Source organism: Trachemys scripta, chromosome 1, assembly GCF_013100865.1.
Source record: "Trachemys scripta elegans isolate TJP31775 chromosome 1, CAS_Tse_1.0, whole genome shotgun sequence".
NCBI classification, from domain to species: domain Eukaryota; kingdom Metazoa; phylum Chordata; order Testudines; family Emydidae; genus Trachemys; species Trachemys scripta.
Genome location: NC_048298.1, coordinates 184825800 through 184853311, shown reverse-complemented (window position 1 = coordinate 184853311; position 27512 = coordinate 184825800). Strand labels below are relative to the sequence as shown.

The window sequence follows — 27512 nt, the reverse complement described above, 5'->3', positions numbered from 1 at the left end:
TTCTCTTCTCCCCTGCCTTTAGCCTTCCTTCCTTCCTTCAATTTCTCATGCTTAGTGAAGATAGGTAACCCTCCTACAACTACTGAAAGACTCAACACTGCCCCGTTGATGTACATGTACATTAGAAGAGGTGAAAAGCTACTTGTTTCCCACCTGCTGTAACTTTTCCACTGACGTGGCACCTTGAGCCTAGAGCAGCTCTGTTTTTGTGCCAGTTCTGTCCTACCCTTTGCCACTTATTCGTGGGAAGTGGGGATAGAGGGATGACAAGATAGAGTTGTAGTATGAAGTCAAGCATACACAACCAGGGTGGGGGGAGGATTCTGGGCTTTGAGGAGATGGGTCAGGTCAGGAATGTTTCCACACACAAATTCCAGTAGAATTCTTATCTTTGCATGCCAATACCCCAGGAAATTGGTATTGGCTATTTGAATAGGCTAGTAACTTAAGGCTATTCAAATCAATTTAGCTTTAAATTTTCTGTGCATCCTTAACTTTCATTTTTTTAAAATTTAAATCGCCTGCTTTTTATGCCTTCAGTAGCTAGCCAGGAAATCACTAGTTACAATGTGAAATAGATTAAATGACCCAGATTTGCATATCAAGAAAACTAAACACTAAAAATCAGTTTTAAAAAGTAATATTCTGTATACACATTTTAATCTTGCCAAGAATTTTGTATAGAAATCCATTTGTCAGATTCCACGAAGAAAAATGTTGTTTACTTTCCCAATCTCCTATTTCAACAGAGCATATCTTTGTACTGTATTGCAAAATAATACATACCCAACCCACAGAATTTTTGAGGTTTCATTAATAAATACTTGTAAATTTCTCTGGAATGCTTGCTAAAAGTTAGGTATGTATTTTGAAAAACAATGGAGACACTATTAAAATAAGCAACTAACCTAAAAATAAACCACTAATGTACTGAGAGTGTTAAGAGAAGTTCTTAAGAAATTATTTGTGGTTACAATAAAATATTCTGAGAACCAGCTGTCTTACTGACCATATCTTTTTTTCCTATTCGATAAACTTCCCCTCTTTTCATAAGTGAATCTCTCACTCAAAAGGAGTACAAAAGCCAAACACTAGCTGCAAACTATAATCTTATTTACCAGATACTGACAATTTCTTTTTAAAGTGCTTCCTGTTGGCTCACAGACTATCTAGTTTATGCTTTTTTCATTTGCATTGTACTTAATTTTAGAACATTGTGAATGTGATGTTACATGTCAGCACTCTGAATTATTACCCCTTTACCTTTTCTCTCATACTAACCCTGCTTCACGGTATAAAAAAAGTTGTTTGAATTAACTAATGAAATGTTGCTAATATTACCGTTGTGACTGTCATATTAGTAATTTAAGAATCCTCATAAAACAAAATATCTAAAGTAGTATTTTAGTGTCTATACTATTGTTTATGAAACACTTACTACTATAATTACATTATGTTTTTGTTACCTGTAGTTAACACTAAACATTACCCAGAGTATGACTAAAGGAGTAACAAAAACTGAATTCACTTAGTTTTATATTTCATACATTACACAATAATAACACCAAAGTTATAATTTTTTACTTGTATACCTATTACAAAATCCCATAACCAGTGGTTTAACAACCTGGATTACACTTCATGATCACCCATCCCATTGTTTGGATCAATGAGTTTATCATTAGGCTGTAGTGTTGACTAATTCACAGTGAACTGACAATGGTCATGGGGTGCTTCAAAGAAAACAAGCACTGTTAGCTTAAGCGAACATCATTTGAACAAAACTGAGATGCCCCAAATACTGATGACACTCCTAGAAGCCTGTTGAATTATTCTTGCAATACAGTATCTCTGACATGGTAACATGTTCCATGGTTTTAAAATAAGTTTTTTGGGGGTGGGAAACTGTCCCAAGAAATTGTTAAATGTGTACACAGTGTGTTTTTTTTCAGTTTGTAGCCAGTCCAAATTCTGTCCTGTTTAGCAGTGTACCAGTTGGTTATAGAGTGGCCTATATGAAATGAGTTCGTGGGTCACACATGACACACAAAATAGCCCCACCGTTGACATTTTGGTTTTATTTTCTCTGAGACTGACTGACCATGAAAACTCTATTCTCTAATCCATGGTTTTCACATTAGTAGGAAGGGATAGGGGAATCTGCACTATTAACAAAAGATTCTAGGTTGTCAGTTTTTATGTCCATTAAAATTCACTACAGACAATTTTTGTCCTACAGACATCTAAGCTACTGTCTAGAAGGTTTTGCTATGTCAAATATATTTAAATAGGAGTTGTGGATGAAACTGTGCATGTTTATGGAAAACTTTCCTCTTGACATTCCTTATATTGAGTATGGAGTTTCAGAAATAAGACAGCAGTTGCCTAAACAAAATGAGCCATTTTATTTCTCTCTAATTGTCATTAATTTGAGTCCCTTCTGTTTCTGATAGGAACCAATCCCTGCATTTGCATCTTAAACACTATGGTGTAAACTGTGATGACTGGTTATTGCGTCTCATGTGTGGAGGAGTAGAGATTAGAACAATTTATGCAGCTCACAAACAGGCAAAGGCTTGCCTCATTTCACGACTAAGCTGTGAACGAGCTGGGACCAGGTTTAACGTCCGGGGAACAAATGATGATGGTCATGTTGCTAATTTTGTTGAAACAGAACAGGTATGCTGTATTATTATAACTATATTGCCCATCTGTCTGCACTCAGTATAATGATAGTGAACAACTTACAGCTTTTTGCTCCAGGTAGGCCAGAACCATAGCTAATGTATGCTGGTGTTCTTCTTTTGCAGTCAGTGAAGCTAAGTCAATGTACACTGAGGATTTTCCCCTATACCCCTCTACCTCGATATAACGCTGTCCTAGGGAGCCAAAAAATCTTACCGCGTTATAGGTGAAACCGTGTTATATCGAACTTGCTTTGATCCGCCGGCGTGTGCAGCCCTGCACCCCCCACCCCGAGCACTGCTTTACCACGTTATATCCAAATTCGTGTTATATCGGGTCCCGTTGTATCACGGTAGCGGTGTATTTGGAACTATTACTATACTGTAATGCATGAAATTATAGATTATTCTGTGGTTGGTACTTTTGATTGCATTGTTATGAAGAGCTTGATCCTGCAATTGTATACATGTGGGTAGGTCATATCTGGGTAAATCTCTGTGCTTGTGCAGAGCCCCATTAATTTTGATAGTTTCACCCAGGTGCAGGATTGGGGTCAGTATGCAGTCAAGTTTCTTGAACTATATTTTTCCAGTAAGCTACTTATTAGATGATTAAATTGCAGTTCATTTTTATAACATTTGAAATTTATTATTTTTAACCTCAGGCTAAATATTAGCACTTTGAGCAGGGCCGGCTCTAGGTTTTTTGCTGCCCCAAGCAAAACATTTTTTGGCTGCCCCCCACCCCAGCCCTGAGCTCTCCCCCTCCCAACTGCACCCTCCTGCTGCCCCAGCCCTGGGTCACTGGTAACTCGCTCCCAGGGTGGGTCATTCAGCAGGAATTTTGGATGCGCACACAACACAGACAGGATTGGTTCCCAAATGGTTACAGAACTGCAGTAAAGTGGAACAATTTTCAGCTTGTGTGACTGGAGGATATCTGGATGCACATTATAAGACTGTCCTACATAAATGAGGAAAAGTTGAGGTGCCTGTATTATTCTTTTGTTCCATTCTTTGTTTCTATGGGGAATGCACTATCACGGTCTTTCTTTTAAACAAATAAAACTAAACTTAAAAAAAAAAATTAAAAAAAAAAAAAAAGCAATGGCTGTTGAAAATAGCAATTCCAGTCCTAATAACCACTGGGAAGCATTTCTTGCTCAATTTATTCTACTTTTTCTACAGCAAGTTACAGTGGATCAGTAGATTTGATTTGGGGGAAATGAAGTAACAGCTGCCCAAATTGAGCTTGAGCACTCCTGAATTTTGAGGTGTTCAAATCTGGAAAGCAGGTGCTAGATTCCCTTTCTGAATATTAGCTATATCTGGAGAGGAAAAGTCAATTTCTGCTTCCATGGCTCAGAAGTGGAAATCCTCCTAAGTGCCGGGTGCTGTATCTAAAGCTGCCCAGGTCCAGAGCCTCCCCTCCCTTACTTTTCATTTTAAATTCTAGTGGGATCCACGTACCTCCCTTGCTAGGCTTCAGATAGAGAGGTGCACCATCCATTTAGTCCCCCCAGTTCCTTCTTTGGGGAAGAGCCCAGAGCTGAGGTGGTTGGGGGGAAAAGCCTAGGGCTGGGGGAGCAGGGGAGTGCAGGTGGGGGCCAGAGCTGGGGCTGCAGGGGGTGTGGGGCGGGGGGCAGCCCAGGGCTGGGATGGCAGGAGGTGCAGATGGGGGCCAGAGCTGGGGCAGCCGGGATGCGGGGGGAAAGAGCCCAGAGCTGGGGCAGCAGGGGGTGTGGGCGGGGGGAGCCCAGGGCGGGGGGGAGCAGCAAAAAACCTAGAGCTGGCTCTGTTCCTACCATTCACAGCAAGCTGCAGATTTCAGTTCCATACACCTTTCCCACACCCCTTCCTGTTGCTAGTGGCCAATGCTGTGAAATGTAGTTCTTTCCCTGCTCCAGGGCTGGATCTATAGGCAGGGAGCTAACCAAGGAACTACAGCTCCCAGGGGCCCCTGTTGGTTCTTAGCTCCCATGCTGGATTCTTGCGCCCCTTGCAAATCTGCCGCCCCAAGCAACTGCTTGCTTTGCTAGTGCCTAGAGCCGACCCTGACTTTGAGGAAATCTTGGAGTTGACATTGTCAAGTAATGAGTTAGTATATTTTAAAAACATGCATCTCATAATGGAAATAAAGTAACTAAACCATCCTAAGTCCCAAATTTAACTCTTGTTATCTAAGAACTTAAGAAATAAGAAAATATTTACTTATGTAACAAGAGCGAATATTAAATACTGAAAGAGAAATCAAAGCTTCTACACAAACTTTGAAAGAGCCTTATGGAAAGTTTTAAAGATAAACATGAAAGGGTTTCTAGAAACTAAATTAAGAGAATCAGGTTAAATATTTTTGTCTGTTTTACAGGATTCTTAAGTTTTCCATTTTATTTCTCTTACACACAATCCCATTTAAGTCTTCTCTATGATTTTTGTCTAAATGTTACCAAAATATATATTAAAAAGTGGATGTGAAATGAAAAAGTTTTAAATATAGTCTGCCTTGCCCTCTTAAAGAAATCTTTACAGGGAAACACTTTTTAGGAGAACTTGGAGCAGGACTTAATTTAAAAAGAAAAATACCCTCTTTCTAAAACCACAATAAACTTGTCCCTGAGGTATATTGTATCTTCTTACTATTGAATATTTATTTATTCAAGTTGTGCATTCCGAGGCACGAGACACACAGGTAATTTAATATGAATTTTTAAAAATAACAAATATTGTTACTCCTGCTTATACTATGACATAGTTGTATTTTATTCACTATGTTTAGATAATGCAAAAACGACTGCTTTGTTTCTGTAATTCCCCAGTAAAATTACAGTACTGCTTTTTCTCAACAGGTGATATTCCTAGATGACTGTGTGTCTTCCTTCATACAAATTCGTGGATCTGTTCCATTATTTTGGGAGCAACCTGGTCTGCAGGTAAGTAGTTAAGATAAAAGTTGAGGCCCTGTTGCACTGTTATCTTTTTGGCTGAGCTCTGGATGAAATTTTTTGGGAGAGAGACTTTTGCTGCTTAACGGACTGGCGGTATTGCTGTTGAAGACACTACTTCCTATGGGACCTGAGCACACTATCTCTAATGCTTAGTTTCTTTTGGCCTAGAAGTTTTGAATTCTTTGATTTTTAATGATTGCTTCTTGGAACAGGTTGTTCTGGAGCACACAAGCGGAGAGGCTACTCTTGATTTAGTCATAAATAATACAAAGGAGTCCGTGCAAGGAGTAACTATGGGTGAGACACTAAGTAATAGTGACTACAGTATAATTAAGTTCAACATCCTTGGGAGAGGAATTGTACGAAAATCTAGTACTGTGACACTAAAATAAAAAATTAGGACATTTAAAAATTCTTAGATGTAGCATGGCAGCTGTATAAGCATACCATAACAGAGTCACAGAAGGCTTGCGTATCCCTAAACAAAAAAGCTAGAAGTGTAGTTACATGACAAGGTTCAAGAGGTTGTGTCAAAAAGGTGTTCTTCAGAAAACTAACATTAATGAAACCAATAGAAAGAAGCACATATTATGGAAGGAATAACGTGTGAGAGAAATAGGATTTAAATGGGTTTTGGAGAGCAGATAGCCAAACACACACAAACAAACAAAAAATTCAACTATGTAACTTAATGTACTCTTCTTGTCAAAGGTGGGATCCCATCGTGTCAGAATGTCAAGGGGATTTGAAGCAAATGCACCGGCTTTTGACAGGTGAAATAGTGGCTTGCATTTTTCTTAATACGCTGTTCTGATCAGATAGTTTTACTGATTTTAAAGCTGTAATTCAGCAAACCATGTGAGTAGTCCTTTTGAAGTTCAGTGGGCTATTCATGTGCTTAATATTTCATCTTGTAATCTTTATTTGGCAACTTCTGTATTAAAATTGGACTTTAGACTTTCATTTCATACTGTATGTAACAATGCTTGGTTAAACTCCATGTAACTTCTTGGTATTAGCCAAATGTTTCCTCTTAAGTAGAATTTTTGCTACCATTGAACTAAATAAATAACAAAAACAACAAGGAGTCTGGTGGCACCTTAAAGACTAACAGATTTATTTGGGCATAAGCTTTCGTGGGTAAAAACTTCACTTCTTCAGATGCATAGAGTGAAAGTTACAGATGCAGGCATTATATACTGACACATGGAGAGCAGGGAGTTACTTCGCAAGTGGAGAACCAGTGTTGACAGGGCCAATTCAATCAGGGTGGATGTAGTCCACTCCCAATAATAGATGAGGAGGTGTCAATTCCAGGAGAGGAAAAGCTGCTTCTGTAATGAGCCAGCCACTCCCAGTCCCTATTCAAGCCCAGATTAATGGTGTTAAATAAATAACAGTCAATTGTCACTTGGTATCACTTGGGATGTATTTCAATAAAATGGCTGCCATAATAAATGTACACTGTACTCTAGTATTTCATTCAGATGGGGTTGATTAAGAGAAGATGCTGATTATATTACCTTGTTATTAGCCAAAAGGTGAGTGAGGATTTTTTTTTCTTCTGTTAACAGGCATTTCCGAACACTTAAAAGTGTATATGGCAAGCAAATTATTGTAAATTTACTTGGGGCAAAAGAAGGGGAGCACATGCTTAGCAAAGCCTTCCAGGTAAGTATTATGATTATCTCATGCCCTGTATGTTCTCAGAATTGGCTTATGCCTTAGGCGGGTGTTAAATAGTCATTAGAGAATGAAACAGATATGTTGTACACTAGAGTAACTGCTTGTTGTTAAAATAAATCTGTACCCATTTTGCTCAATACAGGATCCTAAAAGCTCACAGAGGCATTTCTTAGGATATATACAATGAAATGGATTTTAAAATCGTTTTAATGACAATTAATATGTCTGCGCATGTTAGTCAAAATAAGCATTCTTTTTAAAAATTATAACTGGAATATGGCAGGCCGTTGATAATAAATTGTAAATTATCTTCCCTCAATACTTGTTTATGTCTAAAGGAAATAACTTCTGCATTCTAATGATAGGCATATAGGCAACAGATGTTTTGGTATTTAATACTGAGTGTGCTTCAGGTAAACAATTATTTTCTCCAAAATACTGCTCTAGTAATTCCTGGATGTATTTTTAGACTGTAGAGAAAAGGACTTCTTGAACTTAAAAATAATTTAATAGTTTAATTGAAATTTAAACTTTTAAAACTTATTCAGAAGACCAGCATTTTGATTGTAACTGGCCAGTCTCAAGATTTCTTGCTATCGAGTTATATAGTTGAATAAAGATTCTCCTGGATTCTAAGGCCTTGGCTACACTTACCAGCTAGTTCGACGGCTGGAAATCGAAGTTCTGGGTTCGACTTATCGCGTCTAGTCTGGATGCGATAAGTCGAACCCGGAAGTGCTTGCCGTCGACTGCGGTACTCCAGCTCGGCGAGAGGAGTACCGCGGAGTCGACGGGGGAGCCTGCCTGCCGCGTGTGGACCAAGGTAAGTTCGAACTAAGGTACTTCGACTTCAGCTACGTTATTCACGTAGCTGAAGTTGTGTACCTTAGTTCGAATTGGGGGGGGTAGTGTAGACCAAGCCTAATTAATTAGAGAATAGCCTGTAATATCAGTCCAGTTTCTATCATATTATCTTTTTTTCCCAGCCGAGATCATTTTCTAATTACTTACAATTAATTTGTAAATAGATTATTTTGTATTACCAATTTAGACTGTGAAATCACCTGTAAGATGCTCAGTTATACTTATAAAATATATTTAACCTTAAAATAATACCAGGATAGAAATTCCAATAAAAAGAAAACTAAGCTAAAGATGACAATATTGTGTGTCTGGGGTACAGAAAATTTTATTTCATTGTAAATGTCACTTGAGTTATTTTTTAATCTAATTTAAATATAAGATGCTCTTAATACAGTGTAAAGTTTATTTTCATCATCCTTTTTTACACAGTACTCTTAAAGAGAATTGTAAGGAATGCAGGAGCTGCCTTAGTGGAACAGACAAATGATCAGTCTAGTCTGATATTTAACAGTATCAATGCCATGTTTCAGGGAACAGCATAAAACTGTGAAATTCACCTCAGTAGTGTGCTGTGGGGGAAATGTGTTCTTGGACTCAATTGGTGTTCTGTAGATACCCCACATAAGAAGAATTTTGATAGTCTTTATTTTTATTCTGCCTAGGTTTCTCCTAGCTACAGATGCTCTTCATTTAAATGTCTATTGTTTCCGTTTTGTTTGTTTCCCAGTATTACCAGGGTACATTTATATTGATTTAAAAATCATAGGCATTGAATTTTGAATAAGTTTAAAAAGGAGAAACAAATTTTCTTCTGATAAAGCCATTATTTACGTAAGATGGCAACTGTAGTATTCATTCACTACTTCTACCATGGACTTGCACATTAACAGTGCTGGAAATGATGTCCCATTTAATTAGTATACTGTCACCAGCTGTGATCTCAAAATGGACATTTTTAATTAAAATTGTTGCAAGTATATTTTCACTTCTGAAAAAATTACATGTATCTTTGACTACTTTATGAGCACGACTTTTAACATTCCAAACTTTTGAACAACTTCACACAGACAATTTAGTCATCTCTTTTCCAGGCTGAACAATCCCAGTCCCTTTTACTTTCTCCTCATATAGAAGCTGTTCCTTATTCCCAATGATTTTTGTTGCCCTTCTCTGTACTTGTTCCAATTCTAATGTATCATTTTTGAGATGGGGTGACCAGAACTACACACAGTATACAAGGGGTGGGTGTGCCCTGGATTTATAGAGTGGCATTATGATGTTTTCTGTCTTATTATCTATCCCTTTCCTAATGGTTCCTAACGTTCTGTTTTCTTTTTTGACTGCCACTGCATGTTCTTGGCTAATACTATTAACTAAGTTCCAATGAGCAAAATTTAACATTGTCTTGGTTAAACTTCTGAACTCCATTAGAACAGTAGAGTTGTCCAAATGTAACTGAGATCACAATTTGGTTTGCAGACTCTTTATTCTTTAGTGGTGATGTGTGGGCAGGAAAGAACCCAGGATGACTTTCAGAATTTAGGATGAATTTTCAGGCTGGTACATTTGGAAAAAAAAGGCCATTGTTTTACTTGTAAAGAGAGCAAATTTGCTCAGAAGGCATTGAGACGAAAACATGGAATTCCCCCTCAATGCCACTTATACAAAGTCATTTTTCAGAGCAGATTGGCAATTTAAGATGACAAATAAGCTATGTATAGAATTAAGCTGCAAATAAACAGTCTATGGTAGGGGATCTCAAATTTCAGTATGGGTCCCATCTTAATAGAGTGCATCTCTTGGACTCATACTCTCACGTTTGCAATCCTACAGGCTTCCTCCCCATCTTTTTGTGATCACATAACATGTGGCAACTACAGCAACTGTTTACATGCAAAAATAATATTAGGAAATCAGTTAATGTACTTCAGCTGGATTTTTTAAATGTAATTTAACAGCTGAAAACAAGGAGAGTAGGCACCATGTGACCAACCAGCTCCCCACAGACCGTCACTGGTCCCTGGGCCACTATTTGCGACCATCAGTTCTAAAACTAGAGAACTTGTCAACATATGTTTTTTTGGTTTTTTGTTTTTTTTCCTGCCATGGTTGATGAGCTTACTAACACCTTAAACTGTGGAAGAAGATTGCAATACTTGCATTGCTTTAATGATTTTAAAGTAGAAGGTAGAATGTAAATCTGCTTCTGGTTTTGGCAATTAAAAAACAAATTCAGTTGTAATAATTTAGAGTCTTGGTTTATATTTTATTAGAATGATTTGGATTAGTATATAATAAAGTATGTCTCATTTTAGTAGAAAAAGTGATAATGATAAAGATACTGAACAAATGGAGTTAATAACTTTCTTAACATTGGTGGCATATTTGGCTTATACTAATCTAACACCCTGTTTGTTGCTTGGTATATTTATACTTTTTCCTCTCTCTTTCCTGATATCAGAGCCACTTGAAAGCCTCTGAACATGCTATTGATATCAAAATGGTGAACTTTGACTATCATCAAATGGTTAAAGGCGGAAAGGCAGAAAAACTTCACAGCGTGCTTAAACCTCAAGTCCAAAAATTCTTAGAATGTGGATTTTTTTATTTCGATGGAAAGGAAGTTCAAAGGTTTGACTATATGACTTCTGTAACTTTCCTACAATCAGAATACGATCGTAATTTAATTTTTCACTTTTAGTCACAAATATAGAAGAAAAATATTTCTGGTTGTTTGTGTGAAGACAGAATGTTTTCATTTATCTAGGATGGTGACCTGAGACTGAAATACGAACCAGTTATTTTGTGTTTATATATAAATGTATGCCATGTTTTCTTGTTCCTGAATACTCTCTAAAAGTCTAGGGTGATACTAAGTTCATACTGGTATTAGATTAAAGTCTTTGTTTTGAACTCACCATTTTGGCTTATTTAATTCAATCTTCCTTGTACCTTATTAGGATAAGGAAGTAACTTTTGACAGGGAAAGCAGAACCAGTTTTCCCTGTTGCTGGTACTAACACTGTCTAAATTATCTTTGGTGATGGAACATAGCTGTTTGCCATTCAGTCTAAGTGCTGTCAGCCAATGGGACTAATTCCCCTAAATTATTTCTGAGCCTGGGTTTCCCATGTGGTTGTAGACGGCTGTCCACAAAAATTGACTTTTTTTTTTTTTTTTTTTTACTGAACAATAAAATCTACTCCACCAAATGATCACATTTTAATATCTTATTAGCCTTAAAGCCATATCAGTTTGAGAGTTTCTTTTTTAAAAAACTATAATTTTTGCCATTGAGAGAACTGGAATTAGAAGTCTGTCTTAATTGTGATGTGTGGGTAAAAATGATTTTATTAGGTTGTCCTCTTGGAAAAACAAACAGCCCTGGTTTTTTTCTTCTTTCTCTCTTTCTGTCCTGACAAATTAGATTTGTTAATATCCTCTTTATTTTGACCTCCTAAGATGCATTTTTCCAGTTTTACCAAAATATTGTTTTAGTTTTTTCTTTTATTAAAGATAAACAAAATTGATAAAAAAATAATTTGTGTTAAATAACTATTAAGAAGCTGACAAATATAGAAGGTAAGGGAGTACAACAGAGATAAGACACGTTAAGTTATAACTTGCAGTAGGCATACAAATTTTTTTAAGTTTTGCTATAACTTTTTAAAATCTATTTATCCTATTTGTTTTATCTCTTTTCAATAGGTAAATTGTTAATCTAGTACAGACAATAAGTCACTTCATTTTTCTTTAGTCTTTTATTGTGTCAACCACATTTCTATAGTTGTTTTTTCCCAAAGATAGTGTTGAAATAATGTACTGGATGCAGTTTTACTACATTTACTGTTTACTACAGTCTTACTTTAATTTCAGCAAATCAGGGCACTTTCCTAATGCTTTGTTTTCTAACTTTTGTTTTCTTTTATATATAGTTTATTTTAACTAGAAGTGAGTACCCATGAAATACCTAGAAAATGCATGTTGTATTTCCTGGGTTGTCTAGAAAGAGAGAGTTCATTCCAGCATTACACTTCAGAAAACAAGGACCACACCAAAAAATTGAAGGAAGACTTCGTTTTATTTGCTGGAGATAAATTGCTCTTGTTGCTATTGGTGGATCTATAGCTGCCAACATTATAAATGTATTTTTATAACAATAACATTGCAATTACAGTGCCTTGATTTACTAGTCTCTTTGAGATCTTGGTGTCCTTTGTTGATGTTCTTTGTCTTACTGAGTTATTTCAGTGGTTCTCTTTATTTTGTTGTACTTGGCACAGATATCAAAGTGGTACTATCAGGACAAACTGCTTGGACTGTCTGGATAGAACAAACAGTGTGCAGGCTTTCTTTGGCTTAGAGGTAGGAAAATAATGTAGATTCTTGATGTAGAACTTGCAACCACTGATTGATTCTGATGCTTCTGTAATACTTGAATGACAAAATTACCATAATTGTTAATAGGGAAGATTAATTACAATATGCTTAAGTTATGAGTTAAAATCTGATTTGTAGCATGGCCCTGTAGTTCAGTGGGCTAACATATCTTGGTAGCTCACAATTCTTAGTACAAAAATTGTGGTATACCAGTTTTAAGGAAAGTATATTTGAACCATTACCACTGATGTATTTCCCTTTCTTTGTATGTCCATCTGTTTTTCCTTTCAGTTTCAGGCTTGCAATTCCAAAGGAGGAGTAGCGTTACAGTCCCGCACAAAAGCACTTTACCCATAGCACTTGCTGTGAGTTCAACTAAGATTCCTCAAATTGAACTTACAGTAAGCACTGTGGATAAAGGTCTTTGGTGCACATGCTACTGTCCTAAATGGTTACCAGTACTGCTGTCTAGGAAACATCATTAGTCCATGAGTTTTGGATTACATAGAGAATGTTACAGTTGGGCCCCCAGCTATGCCCCAAATCTGTGGCTGTCAATTCACTCTAGAATTCAGTCTTTTCTGTAAATTGTGCTCCAGGATATCAGCTTTAATATTTAAAAAAAAAAAAGATGTTTCCAGTACTCAAGGTTATAAAGCAAAGCTTGAAAAGATGAACTGAATGTAAACTGATGCAGTGATATCTGTGAGCCTGAAACAATATCTTTGAGGGATTTGGTGTGCTCCACTCATCTTAATAAATTATTAATTCTGAAACCTAAACATGAAAACCTGCAGCATATTTAAAAATAGAAATGAGTGGACACTGAAACTAAATTAATATAAAAATAAACAAGACTACTTTACTTAAGATATTTATTTTTTCTTCTAATTCAATAAAACCCTCCAATTTTAACATTTATATGAAAATTCTGCAGAATTTTCAATCGAAAGCTGTAGAATCCAGTGACTTTGAAGCAAAATTTAAATCAAATTGTCTGCCAAATACATAGAGCTTTGATTATAATAGTTTGTCTGTACAATGATGTTGTTGTAGTCAAATAGTCCACTGAATTGAAACTTTATCTGATTTTTTGTTTTCTTCACTGTTAACCTGTCTCATACATAGGTAAATGGTGAATTTAACCAAAGCTTGAAAGATCTAAGGTTTGTAGAGTTTCAACTGCCTGTACTGCAGGGAATTATTATAATTTTCATTTTATAGAACTCAGAGAATAAAGGGAAAAACAGGCCAGCTAGGGTCTGTTGTTAATATATATTAATCTTGGTTGGTTTTGGAATTCTTCCTCTCTGTATGACTTAATTCACGGTGTGTACTGTAAAAATGATTTGATTAAGTATTCGTTCATCCATATATCTATCCCATATTGATCTTGTCATGGAAAAGATACCGAGATTGTAACCTTAAAGAAGATCCTTTTGATCCTAAATCTGTGTCCATCATAGTTTTGAGCTTGACAGTTCATGGTAGACTGATACGCAGGTTCTGAAGTAGTCCAGTTGGGTGAGCTAGGATGACCTGCACTGAATAATCATTTCTCATGTTTTATGTGCATTTCAGTTGTCTGTTTTGTAGCAAACAGACACTTGACACTCACTTGAATCAAAATATATAGCAATTTTATATTTACAGGTCTACATTTTTTTCTCTTATACCAGTGTAAATCTGGAGTAAAGTCACTAATTTCATTACAGCAGGAATGTCCAACTCATTCTGTGGTGAGGGTCACATTACCATTTCAGTTAAAATTCATGAGCTGGGAATATAAAGCTCACCAGCAAGAGGCAGTTTTTTCAGTAGTGTCTAACTGCTGAATGAGCCCCTTTAATTGTATTTAAATGAAATACATACACTATTTTTTTTAAGTAGGAAGCCTGTTTTTTCCTCTTCCAATTAGTTTATCTCTAGTTCCCTGTGTTTCTATAGCCACATTGTAGCGTTTTTTTTTCCCTCCGTTTTCTCCAACCCCTGCCCCACTTCGGACATTTCTCTTCTCCCTTCATCCTAACCATACCACTTTAGGATTCTTCCCCAAATCTCTTTTTCTCCTTGCATCCTTCATAGCATTGCCAACCGTAGGTGTTCAAAAATCACAAGTAAGGCCCAAAAATTATGAAATTAAAAAAAAAAAAAATCTTATTTGCCTTCTGTTTTTTGAACATTTAATGTTTGTTTTCAAGCTTATATCCATAACCCTAAGGGCTAGAATCATTTAAAAAAAAGAAAGGAAAAGAAAGAGAAATTCCCATGTGATTGTATGACTCCAGAAACTGGGACTTTTATAAAAATACCAGATATCATGAGACTCATGATAAAATTGCAAGAGTTGGCATAATTCTGTCCCTTTGAAGGTTCTTCCTCTCCCTTCTCCTGGGGATTTGTCCTACCCCATTTATTGCTCTCCCTGCTTCTTTGGGAATTTCTCTCTACTCTTTTCTCAACCTCCTTCCCCCATACCCTTTTGTTATCTCCAGGAGTTCTTTCTCCCCCACAATTTGGAAAATTTCCCCCCTCCTCCTTTTTGGAATGGGCAATGAGTGAGGAGAGAGAACATAAAAGGAGCTGCTTCCCCAAGCCTGGGATTGGGTAACAGCAGCTGGGTACAAGAGGAAGTAGATATCCAGCTGAGTCTGTTGCAGTAGGGTTCAGTGACTACATCAGGGACTGGAGAGCAAGGGAAATCTCTGTTCCCCTGAGCCATTTATGTGTGGCATTGTGGAGGTGGCAGTGGTGATTATAAAAATTGCTGCTAGGGCCAAGTCAGGCAGATCTCCTCCCACTTTATCTCCAGCTTCTTCCAAGACCTTTTCAGCTACACCTGGCAGATAGATGCCTTTGAGAAGGCTGTCTGGAAGAAAAGATCCTAGGAGCTAGATCTGCCTATGGGACATATGTCTCATACCTCCTGTTTTGAACTAATGCAACTGTAACTTATAAAGCTTACTTGATAAATTAACATCTTGCCAATAGTGATTTGAAAATTGTTTCTTGACTCTATTAGTAGAATTTTGAGGGAAGATAAAGTGAAGCACAAAAGACATTGCTGCCTTACTCATTTGAGTATCACAGAGCTCTACATCCATTGCATGCTGTTGGGAAAGGTCAGTGATACTCTGAGACTTAGCTGAGGCTCTGATAGGAAGAATGTAGAGTAAATTCTATTTGAATACTAATGAAGAATTAAAGACCTGGAAATAAAAAATAAGGTTATGATATTAAAAAAAGTCAGCCCAAAAATAGCTAATTCGATATAGGTGGTCTTTCAATGTTTTAATGTTATGCTGCTGTGAAAGAGTTTAATGTGATATAGTGTCATTTTCTCCAGAACACAGAGTTAAAGTAAATACTTTTTTGAAGGGAGAATTTGACAATATATATTTTAGTGTATTCACTTCATGAGCCTTCTCTTGAACTGTTGCAGATGCTAACAAAGCAACTGGAGGTTTTAGGTTTAGCTGAGAAGCCTCAGCTGGTTACTCGCTTCCAGGAAGTTTTCCGGTCCATGTGGTCATTAAATGGTGATTCTGTCAGTAAAATATATGCAGGAACTGGAGCTCTTGAAGGAAAGGCTAAGGTAAAAGCACTTTTTGATAATAAACATTTAGCAGTATTTGAAGTGAGTGTTTCATTTTACCATGTTGTGAGGGTTTTCCTTTATCAAATGTATTTTTGTAAAAAAATAATGGTGTAATCAAAAAAAGATAAAATTGAATTAAAATAAAAAAGTCCCAATTAACAAACAGTGTTTCGGTAAACATCTTTCCCAATTTGAATTTTCCCCCTATTCCTGGGTAGTACCCTCTTTAGAGCCTGGAGAGGCTCAGAGAAGACCCACTGGTCAATTCGCATTCCAGCATCAGAAGATATATGTTCAATCCACACTAGTTTCTTTGCATAGTTTGTTTCCTCTCTGGGCCGTTTCCTTCAATTGCATTAATTTCATCTAGCATATCAACTTTCAGTTGAACACATTGAAAGAAAGTAATAATTCTTGTGTTTACTCTGGTTGGTCTTGTCTTATTTCTTCTATTTACCATGTTAATTTGGCTAGATCAGGGGTCTCAAACATGTGGCCGCCTGCGGAGTTATTTGCTGCTGTCTGCCAAGCTCCCTGCCCCCCTCGCCTCCTGGAGTTATTTCCTGTGGCCACCAAGGTCCCCTCCCCCACCGCCCCCTTTGGCCCCCAGCGCGCCACATCCCCGCTTCTTTGCCTACCTCCAGGCGCTTCCTGCCACCAAACTGCTGTTTGGCGGCACTTAGCACTTTCCAGGAGGGAGGGGGGAGGAGCGGGGAGCCATGTGCTTGGGGGAGGAGGCGGAGAAGAGGCGGGGCAGAGGCGAGGATTTGGGGAAGAGGTTGGAATAGGGGCAGGGAGGGGGCGGAGTTGGGGTGGGGACTTCGGGGAAGGGGTTGGAATGGGGGCAGGGCAGGGTGGGTATTTATATCTTTATATGAAAAGGTGTCAGTGATGCAGCCCTCGGGCTAATGTGCTAGTCCTCATGTGGCCCTCGTGGTGATTTGAGTTTGAGATCCCTGGGCTAGATCATAGTTCATGTTCCTTCAGCTGTACCTTTCTAGTTTTCTGGTTACTGGGAGGAAAAAAACAACCAAACAACTCCTTTTCTAGTTTCCTCTGTCTTGTAATATGCAATTCTGTGCTGTTTCCCAGCATACTGTTCATTTTATTTCTTCAGCCTATTTTGTCCCAGTTAATACACAAGTTGTTCAAATACCTAATGCTATCTTTTTCTTTTCACATATGTTTTTTTTTTCTTTCTTTTTCTTATCCGGTGAGATATAGCAAATGTTGCACCATAAAAATTATATCCTTCTCTTAATCCCTCCAGTGAATCCTTTTTCACTCTCATGCAATTCTTCATGTACACGAATACTCTTCTTTGTCTCTCAGATCTCCATTTCCATCTTCATTGTGTCATTAATATTTAAACCTTATTTAACTATTTTGTTTTTCCACCATACTTCAGTTAATCCATAATGTCAGAAATCCTGTGCACGTGTAGCTGTCAATGGCAATAGGCTCCATAAAAATTAGTTAACTGATGGATCAGATTCTGCCTTTAGATTAGTACATGCAAGTCCCATTGATTTAGGAATTGTTTGTGTTCCTCTGAGGGTAGAATTTGGCCCATTATTTTTAATTCTATTTTCTGTGCTAGCAGTGTGAGCCAGACCCTGGAAACTTAACGGTTTCTTCCTGTTTCCTGACTTTTTTTTCTCTCCTTAGGGCTTATATGTTTGTTCAATTAAATTAATGCTTCCCTGTCATGCTTCTGATTATTCAGCATTTCATTAACTTTGCTGGTTTCTATTTAGGCACACTATATCTTGTTCCTGTTTGCAATTTATAAATATTCCTTGTACAACTGTTAACCTTCTTTGCTAGTTCAAAAGTACTCTTTGGTCAGGTACAGCTCATTCTACCTGGAAAAGGTCCATCTGTTCTAAAAGAAACAGTAATACTCACAAAGCCCTGCAATATATGTAATATATGACATTATTTTTGGTAACACATCTAGATCCCGCATGAACTATCATCTGCTTCAGGGGCATATTGTTAATATACCTAAAAATATTGCTGGTAGGTTTCTATCCTAATTTCTCAAAGCTTGTTTGTAATCTGTATAGTTGTCATCTATATATAATTTTGATTCTTCCAGGTCCAAGAGTGCTTAAAAGTTTTTAAAAAAATCACATTTAAGATATGAAAAGATTCTACCTTTAAATTGAAATGTATAAATATACAGTATATTTATATATAGAAGAATCTAGCTTTAAGGACTATTGTATTCATTTACATCTAACACCTTAACTACTCTTTCTTTTGCTTTCTCTGGGTTCCTTTCAATTAATTGCCTGAAATGTGAATGGTGAGTGTTTTTTAGATCATGTCATACATTGTGTACATTGTCTGATAGAAAGTAAACAGCCTCTTATTTAAAAAAAAAAAAAAAATACTGTAAAATAGTGAAAAAACTTTACCACAAGAACACTTCATCCAAAATTTTTAAAAACCATGATTCTGGTTAACTTCCTTCTAACCTTGACAACAGAATAGCTTTTTTGCTATTTTGTATTATGCTCAACAGACCTAAATAGTGGGATGATTTTGAGCTTTCTTAAAGCTTTGTTTTTAACTATTGTATGCACTGAAGTGTCCTTTACAAACAATTCAAGCCATAAATTTACAATTCTGTAGAGAATATAATCCCATGCAACATCCATGAAGAAATATAGTCTACATGCAGTACTGACTGTGCGTATACCACTGAATGAAATATCAGGCATTCATGATGTGATTATATCATCGTCTCATGTCAGCTGACTCGGGCTTGGGCTGTTTAATTGTGATGTAGATGTTCAGGCTCAGGCTCCAGCCTTAGCCCAAATGTGTCTGCTGCAATTAAACAGCCCCATAGTTAAACATAGATATATCATAATATTAATTATGAATGCATATATTTGTGTGTGTGTGTATGTGGTTTTTATTTATATATATATATATATATATAAAATATATATGAAACCAAAACATTCTTTTATTTATATAAGTGCTTGTTCATCTCCCACTATTTGGGGAAAAGCCCAAAATTCCATAGCGTGGTCTAAACATTGCACTGTGTGAATTTTTTTTTTTTTAAGACCAAGAAATTAGGTAAAACTAATGTTCTTCTCTCCTCTTTTACTGGAATAATTTGGTTATTAAATGTACCTTGACATCTCAGAATTGTCTTGTGACTTTTGCGGAAGGAAAAAAATGACAAATTACAGTAAACCCAGAAGTTGGAGTTATTTTAGCATTTAAAGTAAATCAACTCCCTGATTGTAAAAATTAGAAATTGAAATTTCAAAATATGTGAATCAGTGTTGCCAGTGTTTTATATTTCCAATGTAAAATATTTTATTATCTTCCTCCCTAACAGGCTGGAAAGCTGAAGGATGGTGCTCGTTCTGTGACCAGAACAATTCAAAATAACTTTTTTGATAGCTCCAAGCAGGAGGCCATTGATGTTTTGTTATTGGGGAATACCCTAAATAGTGATTTAGCAGATAAAGCACGGGCTCTCTTAACCACCAGCAGTTTACGTGGTATGTGTATTTCAGGATTTTACTCTATCTGATAACTCTTGTTCCTAATAAAATTACGCAGATTCTGTTTCTAAGCATTATTTAAAAGTATAAATGTCATATAATCTGCTTATTTAAAAATATAGATTCTTATGCTTTGCTAATATTGCCAGGCTACCCTGCAGTGATGGTTTCTGTGCTATTTATGTGGTGTGGCTAGTTGTAGAGGTGGGATGGTACAAGGGATAAATATTTGTAAACTACATTTTTAGAAAATAACTAGCTTTGTCAGACAAGTACTGTACTTTTAATAGACAGCTTATAGATGTAATTATTTATCTCAAACTTTGTTTTATAGCAATTAGAAACCCAAGTCATTACATATCTAATTTGAGAAACCAAAATTCCTGGTTTAGTAAAACTTTCTACCTTATTTTTCCCAGTTGGGAGCTGGATGTCTTCATCTGACATGTCATATTCATAGTGAAGGGAATTCCCAGTATGAAAATATATTCCCAATACATTTTGTTAAGGGTTTGGAAAAATCTCTTTACAGTCAAGTTTTATTTCAGAATACTAGTGTTTATCGCAATGTCAGTTTTCTAAGGCATTTCATTGAACAATTAAAGTAGTGCAGAGATTAGGGGAAAATTAAAGTTATAACTCTGGATGGTTTATTTACTGCTTGAAGCCCTGAAAGTCTTCACCCCTCAGCCCCCTCTTTTTTGCCCTGGTTGACACACAACAAGACTCCGTATCATTGCAATCTTCCGTGCATCTGAGGAGTGTTAGATGAGTCTCCTAGAGCAATTCAGTGTCACTCTGAAACTGACTGAATGTTGTTCTGGATTGACTCTGCTCATTTCTTCTCAATCCCGCTGCTGAATGCAAGCTGTCTGTTCAGTGCACATAGATGCTGGTAGCCCAAGGAATAAGAGAGTCCCTGTTCATCAAATGTGGATTTTTTTGCATGATCATGCGGCCTATTAACAATAGGGTTACCTGGCCATCATGGAAAATCATTTTAAATTAAAGGGTTCACCAGGAATAGGAACATTAATTAATGACCATCGTAGAGCTTTTTAAACATCTAGATGCGAGTGTCAGGATTTTATAGCACACATAAAGATATGCTTGAACTGATAAAGCCAAAAAAATTGTTACAAAAGTTATATTTCAGAGCATAGTCTCATAGCACTACAGTTTTTAAAGCATAATTGTTTACTAATTTCTTCTTGTTTTCTTCTTGCTGCATCCATAGTTTCAGAGCAGTCATTGCAATCAGGTATAGTATAGTAAATTAAGCCAGAAACATCTGAGTAATTATTGTTCTTCCCTAGCTTTCTCTTGGGTTCCTGCTTAAGAATTCACTCATTCTCTGTTTGTGTAATTTAAGCAAGAGACCAAATCTGCTTTGCCTTCAGATATTTTGGACTCTGCACTTATGTACCTACCACAAAGTTGGGGATGGTTGTGTAATAGGAGGAAAACTGATGGGGAAAGGGGAAATAAAACATATTTAATTTGTTTGGGAGTGTGATGACAAATTTAATGGATATCTATCAGAGACTCTTTCTTTCAAGTCGCAAAGGAATTTTTTTGGTTTTAGTCAAAACCAATATTTCAGCTAGGATAAGGAGTAATATACAATAGCAATATCTTTAGAAGAGTCACAGTTTTAAGTACGGTAACTTAGGCTAACTTGCTTTTAGAGAATATCTCTTCTTACTGGTTTTGTGTTCTTGCACACAATTAACGAAGTTCAGAATGTGTAATAGGTAAAGATCTAATTGGTTACTATGTCAGGCACAACTTTGTTCTACATTACACTAAGGCGTAGAACCCTACTGTTTAACAATAATATATTGTACTTAAATATATGATGTCTTTTATCTGAAGGATAAAACACAAAACATTTTACAAACATTAATTAATGTTTTACAAACATTAAGCCTCACAACTCCCTTCAGTATTATTCTTGTTTTACTGATGGGAAATCTGAGGCATAAGAGACATTCAGCACGTCCATACAGACACTTAGCGTACAGCAAGCTGGGAGGTAAACGTAGAGCGCACTAGCCTGCTGTGGATCCTGTTGCCATGTGGACCTCGCTATCATGCACTAAAAGTTTCCTAGTGGAATTTGACTTATTGATGAAGCAACTATAAGTCAAAGCACCCTATGGAACTTTTAATGTATAGTATTAGGGTTCACATGGCCAGTAATGCGCAGCAGGCTAGTAAGATGTAACTTCATACCCTAGCTGGCTTTACACTGAGTCTTTGTGTGGACAAGCCCTAAGTGACTTGCATAGTTTTACACAGTGAATCATTTGCAGAATATAAGAGAGAGGCAGAAAATATATTTATGGGAACTGAAGGTTCCAATGGGTCTTGTAACTCTGCCCAGCCTCAAGAACCTGACCCTGGAGGTGGAAGTGTACGTACAGTCATCTTGTTCATTAACTACCTAAATGCAGTCGTCATGTTAGTATGTTGTACAAGACATGTTGTTGACTGGTACGATTACCATATAAAGTGCTTACTTATTTCTACCACAGTACTGTTTCTGCATGGAAGAAATATTGTGAATTCACTTGGGTATGCTACCCCTGAATATATAAACAGGTGATGTCTGTACTTCGGTAAAACACCCGTGGCTGGCCCGTGTCAGCTGACTCTGGCTCATGAGGCTTGGGCTATAAAATTGTAGTGTAAACATTCAGGCTTGGGCTGGAGCCCGGGCTCTGGGACACTATAAGGTGAATCACAGAATTGGAAGGGACCTCAGGACGTCATCTAGTCCAACCCCCTGCTCAAAGCAGGACCAATTCCCAACTAAATCATCCCAACCAGGTGGTAGGGCTCCAGACCCTGGGCTCCAGACCCTGGGCTCCAGCCCAAGCCCAGTTGTCCACTCTGCAATTTTATAGCTCTGCAGCCCGAACCCCGTGAGCCCAAGTCACCTGACACTGGCCAGCTATGGGTATTTTATTGCAGTGTAGACATACCCTTAATGTTTAGTAGCAGTCAGTATTCTCCAGTACTTGATACACAGACAACGGCCTACTACTGTTCCAAAGCTAATCCAGCTGCTCCTAATATATGGAGATATACCTATCTCATAGAACTGGAAGGGACCCCGAAAGGTCATCGAGTCCAGCTCCCTGCCTTCACTAGCAGGACCAAGTCCTGATTTTGCCCCAGATCCCTAAGTGGCCCCTCAAGGATTGAATTCACAACCCTGGGTTTAGCAGCCAATGCTCAAACCACTGAGCTACCCCTCCCCCGCTCCTGTAGCTCATTTGCACGGATATGCATAGTAGGGGTCATTACAGTTGCACATGACTTTTTTCCCCTCTTTTTAAGAACTCAAATAAAATTTTAAAAAATCCACATTAAAAGAATGTTAAGGTTGCAAAATCAAGAACTCAACATTTAGGAAATGCAAGAATTAATGGATAGTAATGCAAAATGCTACTATATGTAAAGTACGGAATAAAGACCTGATGCTGCAGCCGTTATATTGTCAAAACTCCCACTGACTTGGCTTGAGAGAGAACTACATAATCAAGCCCATGTCTTATCATTTAAATCACCAAAATACCTTGATTCATGGTTGTGATGGTTTGCCTGCAAATTAACAGATCAGAATTTTTTTTAAAATGTCCTTGTGGATTATGAAAGTAAGACTCTTTTGCAACATTCTGAGGAGAAGGAAGAGGGAACACACAATAGTATATTTGATTGGGTAGGTGCAGGGAATAAAAAGGTTGGATTCTTTTTTTAATTTTTTTAAATCCTTAGATTGTAGTTGTTTTGAATGATTTGCTAGTACACTTCTACCCTGATATAACGTGACCCGATATAACACGAATTCGGATATAACGCGGGAAAGCAGCGCTCCAGGGGGACGGGGCTGCACACTCCGGCGGATCAAACCAAGTTTGATATAACGTGGTTTCACCTATAACACAGTAAGAGTTTTTTGGCTCCCGAGGACAGCGTTCTGTCGAGGTAGAGGTGTATACTCATTTTTATCTGAAAGCCACTTTCTACTGTTGTGCAAGCAATATAAATATAATAAAGTTGTGCCATTCTTAATCTGTTGTATATATTATGAGACAATTTAGACCACTTCTTTAAAACAAATTACTCACCCGCAGAGATGTCAAACTTTTTTTGGACATTTATTTTGTACAACAATTTCTGGGCCTTAATCTTACAGGGCTTGATCCAACACCAGTTAAAGTCAGTGGCTTCAGTGGAGTATCCAGCTCCACATGCCCTTAGTCCCTTGGTGAGGAGAGATTGTAGACATAACCAGTGGAAGAGTCCATAGTATTGTTCAGCAGTGACCCTTTGGCCGCCTGGGGGGCATTGATAGGTAGAGCTGGGCAAATTTTTTTTATCAAACTCGTAAAAAATGTAGATTGGGTGATACCAAAACATTTTGAAGGCTCAAGTTGGTTTTGTCAAATTGTTTTGGTTGGGGGGTGAGGGGATTTCAAAAAATCCTTTAATTTTATTTTAATTAATTAAAAAGTCAATTTGAACCAAAAAACTGAAACATTTTATTTACAAAAAGTAAACACAAAACGTTTTTACTTTGGGTACTTTTTTAAAGTCAGTTTTAAAATGGTTTTTTAGTTTTGTCCAAATGAAAGTTTAGTTTGACCCAAAATTACTTTTTTATTTTTCGTAATTGCCAGCAAACCAAAAACATTTGTTGTTCACAGACCTCTTGACAGATTCTGCAAGGCATCCTATTGAACTATGCCTAGAGGATGGTGGCTGTTGCCTGAGGCTTTAAAATAATGAGGATTACAGGGATAGGATTTTTGGAAAGAACCCAGGATAACCCTAAAGAGAACTTAATCAAGAATTTATTGCTCTGTAGATTAAATTATTTAAACAGTACTTAAATATTAAAAGCTTTTTGCTGGTAACTTATAGTTAAGCATGTAAACAGAGTACAATTGGAGCTTTAAATATGTAGGTTCCTTGCCTCCCCCTCTCCCCCCCCCAGACTTCCTATTAGCTTTGTGAGGTTTATTAGTGCTCATTGCAGCCACTTAACTTTTTATTTAGTATGTCTAAATGAGACCACTAAAACTCTCTTATTCCCCTTTTAAAATATCAAGTATATCTTAAATATTTTTTAAAAATAAATAAGTAAAAAAAATACTCTAAAATGTCTCCAGAACATACACTGCAGCTAAATTACTTTTTCTTTTCTGAGATATAATTTGAAAGGTAGCTACTGGGTTTGTGGAGTGATGGAATAAAAGACATTTTTATTGAATGGAGAAAAAAATGGAAGGAGATAATGTTGATAGGGAGCTATGAAAGATAATGGGTTCATTACATTTTTTGGGAATGAGAGGCACAATCTCACATTTTTTATTTGTTTTCCTTTTCATATATTTCAATTTAGGACAACAGTCATGTGGTTTAGAAATCTTTCTGGTTTAAAACCTCGTTGATTTTATGCCTGTATTGAGCATGCTGCTAGCAATCTCCTGAAAAATTAAACCCCAGTCCTGTAAGAAGATATGCCAAAAGGGGCTCCTTGCAAAATCAAGGGCTAAGTGATCAAATATTTAATTTTGTGACACTTTTAAAAAGCTATGTGGTATCAGAGCACTGCTTTTTTTTAAATCTAAAATAGCCACTGTAAATAAGGATGCAAATTTGAGTTGAATAGATGAGAGAGAATTGTGGTACTTTTCCAAAATATGGCCACTGGTTACCACTTGCAGTAGGTTGTGCAGATGTTCAGAATATGACCGTGCATACATTGATGGGTTCCTTTGGTTGGTCTCATCCTCTTTGGGGTTTGGATACTCTCATTGGCTCTGCTAAGCTTCTTGGGCCTGGTTTTCCTTCAGAGAGTCTCAGATGTTTTGCTTGGCTTCCCTTCAGTGGGATTTGGATACTTCTCTGGCATCTGTTGGGCTCCTTAACTTGGCTTTCCCTTGATGGGGTATGGATGTTCCACTAGTCTCTGTTTGGCTCCCCCTAGGTGAGCTCAAATACCTAAGGCTCCATTCCTCCCTCTGGTTTGTTGGCCCCCACAGCCCAGGTTGGGGAAGGAAATCTGTGGTATTCTCCCAAGTACCACCCGTCTGTGGTATCCAGAGGAGATGTCAGTTAAGTACATTGGGCACATCTTGCATAATGGTGATCATCCCTCTCCTTTCTTAATGTTTTAATCAGCAGTGAAATAGTTAAACTCTATAAACTATATTGGTTTACACTCCATTGACATTTGAAGATTTTCTTCCAAACTATAAGGGCTAGACATTTACTGAGGGTTTTTTTTTCTCTCCCAATTTGAAAGCTGAGATTCTGGAACAAAGATGGTAGCTTAAAAAGTAAACAAGTACTAGCTCGCCAAACTGGCATGAGCTGACCTAGTCCAATCTCTGAATAAATATATTGTGATCAGTTGCCCACTGTTTCTCAATGGAGTACAAGGCTAAGGGAAAAATACAATCAGGCTGTTTGCTTTTTGTAATTTTGATAGCACACATGCACCAGGATGATGGTGTTACAAATATGTAAAATAACTATTAGTTGGTAAAGCATAATGCACATAAGACTTGCTGTTAATCTATTGCATTTTTTTCTCACTGTGGTTAAAGGAAAACTGCAATGTTAATATAAAAGTATTTGGATCTTTAATCTAATTAGGGAGAGGTATTGTTCACTCTAAAAGTGTATCTTCATATATAATTAATCTACCAGGAAGCTGTCACATTACTGATATATGTAAGAAACTTAGTCCCCCAATACCGTGGTATCAGAGCATCTCACTTGTCACGCTGTCAGGAGTGGCTCACGACGATAAGTGCCAACTTCAGGGAGACTGTCAAAAAATAGAGCGGACACCCCAAACTGGCTCTTCTGTTCTATAATTAGATTTCCCCCAATCCAGTAAGAAGTGTAAACTCCTAAACAGTCTTACCAAGGAGTCACAGACAGTCCCCATGGGCATTCGAGTATATCTTGCAACCCAGGACTATGTTATAGATGGTCACTTTACACCAAAAATCACAGTAGTGTTATAGTTACTCCCAGTCCCAAAGGACCGGTCACTTACCCCAGGTTGTTTGTTCTCAGATCTCTTCCCAAAGACAATGTCTATAGCCAGTCCTGTTATAAATTAAGGTTTATTAACTAGGAAAATAAATAAGTTATTTACAAGGTTAAAACAGGAAACATACACACATATAAGTTAGTCTTTAGATTTTAAAAGATAATATGAGCTGCTGTAGTAATCAGCTCCATATGTCCTTTACGGCTGACCCATGCCAAGCACTATGGGGGTCTCTTGATTATGTTTAGGAATCTTTGCCCCTCAGAGTCCAGACAGCGTGAAGATCCCAGTTTCTCCAAGTCCTAGACTAGTGCCCTTACCCATTGGTGAAACTTTCCTCGTCTGATACAGAGTTGGAATTTGGGAATTCATCTCCCATTTCTCTCTCTCTCTCTCTCTCTCACACACACACACAGTCAGATTTGTAAATTTCTATTACTGTGTATGATTAATTTATAAGTGTCTAACCAAAATAAACAATTCTATTAAAATGATAGCTAAGATAAACTATTTGTATAGATTTATTTAAACTCTCCACATTTAATCAGTGATACAAATTAAGTGATACAAATTAACAAACCTGAATGTCGTCTTTTGTGAGCATTTAAACAGGAACTGAATTTCATTTATTAATCAACATAATCAGAGAGGACTTCGTGTTGGGATGAATCATTAAAAATGTTGATTTCCACTGAGACAGATCATTCAGATTAGAGACAGTGCAACAGTGATCATTTTCTAAAC

At 37.1% G+C, this 27512-nt stretch overlaps 1 protein-coding gene across 11 annotated transcripts in view; it reads left to right on the top strand.

Moving 5' to 3' along the window:
- SYNJ1 (synaptojanin 1) overlaps positions 1-27512 on the top strand; it is a 116539-nt gene that overhangs the window by 37665 nt on the left and 51362 nt on the right. For 7 of the 11 annotated variants that reach the window (XR_004648497.1, XM_034793826.1, XM_034793815.1 and 4 more), the window contains exons 5-13: positions 2454-2679; positions 5531-5614; positions 6341-6402; positions 7204-7300; positions 10641-10810; positions 12463-12544; positions 16002-16154; positions 19522-19687; positions 20928-20951. Coding sequence is in view for 10 of the 11 variants with exons in the window: in XM_034793826.1 (XP_034649717.1) it covers positions 2454-2679; positions 5531-5614; positions 6341-6402; positions 7204-7300; positions 10641-10810; positions 12463-12544; positions 16002-16154; positions 19522-19687; positions 20928-20951 (1064 nt within the window). In the remaining variant the exon portion in view is untranslated. The remainder of the gene's footprint in view (positions 1-2453; positions 2680-5530; positions 5615-6340; positions 6403-7203; positions 7301-10640; positions 10811-12462; positions 12545-16001; positions 16155-19521; positions 19688-20927; positions 20952-27512) is intronic. The other 4 variants (XM_034793843.1, XM_034793870.1, XM_034793835.1 and 1 more) reach the window with 2 other exon arrangements.